Source organism: Microplitis demolitor, chromosome 5, assembly GCF_026212275.2.
Source record: "Microplitis demolitor isolate Queensland-Clemson2020A chromosome 5, iyMicDemo2.1a, whole genome shotgun sequence".
In the NCBI taxonomy this organism is placed as follows: Eukaryota; Metazoa; Arthropoda; class Insecta; order Hymenoptera; family Braconidae; genus Microplitis; species Microplitis demolitor.
This window is the reverse complement of record NC_068549.1, coordinates 11,143,014-11,150,112: the sequence shown is the minus strand read 5'-3', so window position 1 is coordinate 11,150,112 and position 7,099 is coordinate 11,143,014. Positions and strand designations below refer to the sequence as shown.

The 7,099-nt window shown below is 27.6% G+C and overlaps 2 protein-coding genes across 3 annotated transcripts; one reads left to right on the top strand and one right to left on the bottom strand.

The window, feature by feature from the left end:
* The first annotated feature begins 1,385 nt into the window (after positions 1–1,385).
* LOC106693937 (transmembrane protein 258) lies at positions 1,386–2,379 on the top strand. The gene is made up of 3 exons (XM_014443570.2): positions 1,386–1,531; positions 1,899–2,138; positions 2,230–2,379. The coding sequence occupies exons 1-2, from the start codon at positions 1,529–1,531 to the stop codon at positions 2,136–2,138; spliced, it is 243 nt and encodes an 80-aa protein (XP_014299056.1). The 5' UTR covers positions 1,386–1,528; the 3' UTR covers positions 2,230–2,379.
* On the bottom strand, positions 2,380–5,248 carry LOC103570397 (tumor susceptibility gene 101 protein). Of its 2 annotated transcripts, XM_014443569.2 has the most exons (9): positions 4,769–5,248; positions 4,553–4,652; positions 4,278–4,362; positions 4,126–4,191; positions 3,862–4,025; positions 3,643–3,760; positions 3,268–3,506; positions 2,827–3,188; positions 2,380–2,756 (listed from the first exon to the last, which is right to left on the bottom strand). In XM_014443569.2, the coding sequence occupies exons 2-9, from the start codon at positions 4,604–4,606 to the stop codon at positions 2,570–2,572; spliced, it is 1,275 nt and encodes a 424-aa protein (XP_014299055.1). In that variant the 5' UTR covers positions 4,607–4,652; positions 4,769–5,248; the 3' UTR covers positions 2,380–2,569. The 2 variants fall into 2 exon arrangements, with proteins under 2 accessions (XP_014299055.1, XP_008546334.1); XM_008548112.3 differs by having other exon boundaries at positions 4,553–5,248.
* Between the last annotated feature and the right edge of the window lie 1,851 nt (positions 5,249–7,099).

Sequence of the window (7,099 nt, the reverse complement as noted above, 5' to 3'; positions counted from 1 at the left end):
CTAAGGCCCAGAACAAGCGGGGCGCTTGTCTACCGGGTGGGGAGGTGTTACGTCCCAGCCTGCTCGTCAGATGTCTCTGACTATTTTTAAATACTAATTATTAAGAGACCGATCTGAGACCTAACTAATTAATTAAGATGTATATTGATAATTTAGCAAGTTGCATAATTAATAAGTTACTCTATATTATAGGATATAATATAATGTAATAATATAGCATAACATAATAATATAAAATAATATGATATTATTTAGAATATTTGAAACATATTGATAAAGTTATTTTTCTCTTAATATTTGTTATGTATAAATAAACGCTGACGCCTCGAGTAAATCCTCGAGACGTGCAGCTGCACAAACATCTATTTTGTTCTAAGATAACTTTTGTTCATAGATAAGTGACTCATTTGTTAATAATAAAAACGGAGAAAGCGTGAGAACGGAGAATGGATCATTCGAGAATATTGCTTATCACGATCCACCCCTCTATATCGAACGATGCGCGGGCCTGATGCCCAAGCGCCTCGTATTGATAAGAGACTTACTCTAGTTTTTCTCGATCTAGAGAAGTCAGTCTAAAATATAGAATCATAGAGAGCAGTCAGGCTCAATATTAAATACTCAACTTCTTTCTCACCCTTTCGAAGTTATTGTTAGACGAACTTTAACAATTTATAAATTGATTCAATTGTATATTTCCACATTATTGAAATTATTCTTTTACAATTGAATAAATCGGATTGAGATATAAAATAATAACCAGTTTATTTCAACCACCGAATGGTGGCTGTTCAACCCCTACTAAATAATTATTTATAATTATATGTAAGTTCTCATTACGTCCAATTCAAATCGACCGCTCAACCACGCCAGCGCCAAAACATCAACCAGGACGTAACAGCAGTATGGAGTCGCAACTGGAATGCAAGTTTCTGAGGAAATTGAAAGTAAACTTACCTTCAACTTATGATCACCAACTTTTGCAAGCAACTTTTGCCACCAACTTTCTCAGAAAGTGATCGTCAACTTTTTGGATTTACAACTTTTGCCACCAACTTTCTCAGAAAATGTCCATCAACTATTGGAGGTACCAACTGTTGGCGATCAACTTGGTTCCAGTTGCGGCTGCAAGTTTCTCGTCAGTTTCTCGCCAACTTGGCTATCAGGGTCAGGGATAATAAACAAAAATATTACTATTTGCTGCTTCTTATTTATCGCGCTTGGTTTTTACTTTCAATTACCTATAGAGTACAGATCCAATCTCTGTAGAGTATTGAAAATTCATCCAAATGCTTCGGGAAAGCTGATTGGTAGACCAGCATTTATCCCTAGAAAAGGACCAGCGACAAAATTTAATATTGGAATAATGGTTGACCCAACCTCCCTATTCTAGTAACCCAGAAAAATGGCCAATACATATCCGATCTTCTGTATTTTATTAATTTAATGTTCTATTCGTTGATTCCGTGTCGATTTGTATAAATACATATAAATACGTACCGGCCACGTCAAAAGATAATTTAAAAAAATGGTAAATTAATTATTAATATTTAATTATTTTAAAGTAAAAAATGAAGTTATTTATACTTAATAATAACATCAAAATTATAAAATATAAGTAATATTAGTACCAGTACAAATTTTTTATCCTAATAGTAAATTTGTTGTCACAGATTTTGATCATTGATCAATTTATTTATATTATTTATAATATTTATAATTTACTTGTCATAAGATTAGTGAAAATTTGATCTTCAATCATAAATTTTATGTTATTAAAATATACCATCATTTCAATCCCAATAATTTTTTTTTTTATTTTTTTTTTTCACTTACGATTACTCTTTATTGAGTTTTAAGAATGATATCGTTTATTCAAATAAAATTAATTATTTCAGATTGAGATAGAATCAATGACCAGGTATGTCTCACCAATTAATCCAACTGTATTTCCAGTATTAGCACTTGTATTACTTGGAATCGGAATTTTTTTCACTGCCTGGTTTTTCGTTTACGAAGTAACGAGTACGAAATTTACTAGAGATGTATACAAAGAGTTATTAGTATCTTTTGTTGCTGCATTATTTTCTGGTTTTGGAGTTCTATTCTTGATGTTGTGGGTTGGAATTTACGTATAGGTAAATATCAAATGTATTATTAGTACTTGAAAAAATTAAATCTCATTAAATAATTTTCCTTCAATAATTGTTTTGTTTTCTTCGTTTTCAGTCTCAACTTTATTACTCATTGCCAAATGATTTTTTTTCTCTGAAATACTGTTGTTTCAACATTCCATCGCTAATATATAAAAATGAAATGCAATAAAATATATTCTAATCTTAATTTTAATACACAGAAATAAATGTAATTATACCATGATTAATTGTATTATAACTTTTTATCCTGTATTTATTGGGCACGTGAATTAATTACAATCTTTATAATTTTTGTTTTATTTTAATACAATTTTTTTAGCTAAATCCATATTTTCTGATAATAAAATAAGATATGAAGTGTAATTTTAAAGCAAGTTTGTTTCAGTAATATGTAAATAATAATATTTTGCGGATCAACCAGCTAACCCGGCTTTTTGTCGGCAACGTAACATCAATGCTCGAAGCATAAATTGTCTCCGAGATAGTTGTCGCACATGTTTTAAAAACACGTCTAAATCTATCGAACCTTGTCGAAGACCTTCACCAAGATAGTAAATTGCATCTTCAGTTGCAGCCTCTTCAGCAAAGGCATTGAGCATTCTGTAAATAAAAAAATAAAATAATAATTTAAATTCATATATTTAATAATTAATATAATTGACAAACGTACTGCTTATATAAAGGTGCAATAGTTGTAACAGCCTCATCAACATCAATAGATTGATTTTTCGACAATTTTTCAATTTCTTTCTCCAATTCACTTTCTTTGTCTTGAAGAATACTTATATTTTTCTCAAGTTCTTGTTTTTCTTTCTGTAATTTATTAAATATTTCATTAAGTCGTGATGATCCACTCATTAATTCTTGTTGTGTACGACGTAATGTCTCAAGCTCAGCTTGAAGTTGCGAAAATTGTTCACAAAGCCGACGACGAAGTTGATCACCAACAGCAGATACCAATGATGCTCTTATATGCTCTTCAGTAATCGTATCTGAGTTACCACTAGTCATTACCCCTCCTACTGGTGGTGACTAAAAAAAATACATCTATTGACTATTTATACTTGAATTATTTTAATTTTACTTGCAAATATCATTAAAAACAACTTACGGGTTGATTTGCGGGCGGATATGGAGCTGGAAATGAACTCGGATATCCTGGAGTTGGATACGATGATGATGGAATTCCAGGCATCGAAGGAAATCCTGGATAACCACTAAATCCTGATCCACCTGCTGGTGGATATGGACTGTATCCAGAATTGCTACCAGAATACTGAGAATTTGTTGGATATGGTGGAAATGAACCACTTGCTGAATTAGATGCAGATCCGGGAACTGGCATAAAAGCTGTAAAAAAAATCAAAATTTATTTTAAAATTCAGTTTTTTTATATAATTTATAGTTTAAGTAAACAAGTAATTTTATTTAATCTTTGTTACTTGATTAACAATATATATCATTAACTATATAGTTATGTACTTACGCTGTGTAGGATAAGGAGTTGTTGTTTGAGTATTTGGATATCGCTTGGCAAATACTGGTGGATTTTCGCCGAAAGTTACAATCATAATTTGAATCAAACTTAATAAATCAGAAGAATGCTAAAATACGATAAAATTTTGTATTGTAACTTTTTCAATATGAAATAATTAATTAAATTAATAGATTTTTTCAACTATTTTAATGAATACGTAAAACTCACAGGTACCCAATCATGTAAATACGGTAGATAAATTTTCCCATTATGATCTACATACATACTGACTTTAATTGTCATATCTGCTGTTGGTCTGACATAACACATTGGAGCATTATTTGGATGAGTGTCCATTAGCCATATGCATATTGGAATGTTATATACATTGCCTGAAAATAATGAACATTTATTTTAAAAATTCTAAATATACTCAAGTTGTAGAACATTTATAATTTTATATAAATATTAATTCTTATAAAATTTATTTACCTTTATAATTCACTGGTATTGTTCCTTGTAAATTAAATAAATCTTGGCAAGATCCATCATTGAAAACTATCAACAAATACATTAATCAATTAAATAAATAAAATGAAATATTAAATTGTAGTTTTAAATTATTAAACTGACAAAAATATTACCAAAACGTTCGCTAGCAGGTTGTAGACCTTTGTATTCTTTTAAAACATTTATAACTTCTCTTCGTGTTACTACTGGATTTTGATACTAAAATTTTAATTAAAAATATGTATTACTCAATAAAAATATAAAACTAATTTTTATAAATTTAATACTGTTATGTGATAATTAAACATAGTTATGAAATTAAATATTAATTTTCCTAAAAATAGTTCAATTATTTATTAAGAGTTGCGGTGTAATTAAATATGAAATAAATGTTAACATATTAATTTACCTTATTTAAATACTGTTTTATCTTTTCTTCATCACTATGATTCATTTTCACCATTTAATCTTGAGGTTAAGTTAATGATTTGACAATAAAAATGGGTTTACTAGCAAAAAAAAATATAATATATAAATATACTTTGTTTACCTATACAAAAAATGATTAGTCTAATAATTTCCACTCAATTGTTAAGTGGATTTAATTAATGAGATATGATAGTACTTTGACACAATAATTGTCTAGCAAAATATAAAACTATATTAAAATTAAAAATAATATGTTTATCAGTGTTATCGCCACCTCCGAGCAGTTGGCCGGAGGTTTTTTTTTTAAGTTTTAAATTTATCGACGGAGTCGATTCACTCGGGAATATTAAAATATTCGGGTGCCATCATTTTGTCCTAACAACCAGTTCTTTCGAGTCGAAAAGTATTTCGATTGAATATTATTCCCGGTATAGTTAAGAGTCAAATAATGTTAATAATGACTGTATTAATTTCTAGTGGATGTTTCAGACAGATTTGTATTTAGTCAGTTGCATTTAATGTTGATTCCTTTAAATACAGATGGCTGATAGTAACAGTACGAGATGGTGACTTAGTAATGTAGAAAGATGTCAAATTATGAACAGTTGTACATCGAACTGATGTTATGTATTTGCATACAATGATTAAGTCGGACATAAAATGTTACATGTGTATTTGTTGCTATCATGAAAAATAGTCACTAATCTATTGAAAAAACGATAATTTAATGCATTAGTATTTTATACTTTTTTTAAAATGAGTCAAATAAATTGAGAGCAGTTTGCTTATAATGCCAGTTGAATTTTTGTCTAGCCTTATTTAAGTTTACAATAATTTCGAGTCAGCGATTGTACAATATTGGCCATAAATTCACGACGGGTGGCGTTCAAATCGGTAAAATAAATAAACTAAAGATAAATAAACATTTAGAAAATTAAATTTAAATAGATAAAAAAGTAGATAATATAAAAAATTTATAAAAAAAACAAACAGTAAAAAAATACTTAGGTAATAATTTAAATGGATAAAAAAATATATCGGTAATAAAAATAACAGAAAAATGAAAACTACTCTAAAAAAAAAATTAGCCAATTACAACTGAGGATAAAAAAATAGCGCGCATTTTAAAAATCGGCTAACAAAAAATTGGTATAATTATAAATATTGATATATGAAAAAAACAATATAAAAAATACATGATAAAAAAAAACATATGGTAAACAAAGAAACGGATAATTTAATTTAAGAAAAAAAAAAAATTTACAAATAAAAAAAAAGATAAATATACATTAATCTATTCGATTAAGCTAATAATTATAAAAAATTGCAAAAACAAAAATTTATAATTATATAAATTGATAAAAAAAATTCTGTATAATTAAAAATATAGATGAAAAAAAAAAAATAAATAATTAATTTCCTGAGTAAAAAAAATTGCGGATAAATATAAATAAGAATAAATATATGATTGTAAAAAAAAAAACACCAACTTTTAAACATTTGGATGAATATAATTATCTATATTTAAACATATAGATAAATAAACAATTGCACAAAAGATTTGATTTCAAAATAAATATTTATAAAATTAATCTGCTGGGCTTGGAATCTGTGTCCTTCCGATAACAAGTATACTTTTTTCATAACAAGTATACTTGTTATGAAACCCAGTTTTCATTTTTCTGTTATTTTTATTACCGATATATTTTTTTATTCATTTAAATTATTACCTAAGTATTTTTTTACTGTTTGTTTTTTTTTTATAAATTTTTTATATTATCTACTTTTTTATCGATTTAAATTTAATTTTCTAAATGTTTATTTATCTTTATAGTTTATTTTACCGATTTGAACGCCACCCGTCGTGAATTTATGGGTGCCTAAGAGAGATCCGAACGAAAATGTAGCCAACGCAACGAATGCAAGAAAATTTAAAAGCAAAATTGGTCAATGTCAAAATATATACATTCCACAGCTTATACAATACTGGCCAATAATTCTTGAGGGGTAATGTAGAATCGGGAAAAAAAAAATGTCACAAAATAAAAATGTATATGACTACTTTCATACAAATGTAAAAATATAAAAATAAAAAGTTGTAAAAAAAAATTCAATAATTAAAAATATATATACAAATAATAAAATGTAAAATTATGAATATGTTTTGTAAAATAAATAAATAAAAAAAAATCCCTATAAAAAATGTTGTTATGTCCTGGGAGGTTACTAGGATCGGAGCTGACGCCACCTCCTGGACAGTGGGCAGTTCGTTGTCACGCGGGACCAAATTTTGAATTTGAAAACAGTGGATAAATTTATTGTTTACTACGATGATGATGATTATGATTGTTATTTAATGAAATAATTTAACTATGATTAAGGATAGATGTAATTGATAAAATAACTTTTATCTGAAGACTGAATTTTATTATAAAGTATGGATAAAACTTGATCAGTAATAACAGTTGTATTCGTAAAGAGTTCTCAGAGAGAAGTAAAGTTACATCAGACGGCAGAGAGATCTCGG

What these genes read in the sequence shown, in the direction of transcription:
- LOC103570397 (XM_008548112.3), bottom strand. Translation starts at nt 4,606, where the DNA reads ATGGTGAAAATGAATCATAGTGATGAAGAAAAGATAAAACAGTATTTA. An exon ending in ACCTGCTAGCGAACGTTTTG is followed by an intron (nt 4,192 to 4,277) that starts GTAATATTTTTG and finishes ATTTGTTGATAG; the next exon opens with TTTTCAATGATGGATCTTGC. An exon ending in ATCCGCCCGCAAATCAACCC is followed by an intron (nt 3,189 to 3,267) that starts GTAAGTTGTTTT and finishes TATTTTTTTTAG; the next exon opens with TCACCACCAGTAGGAGGGGT.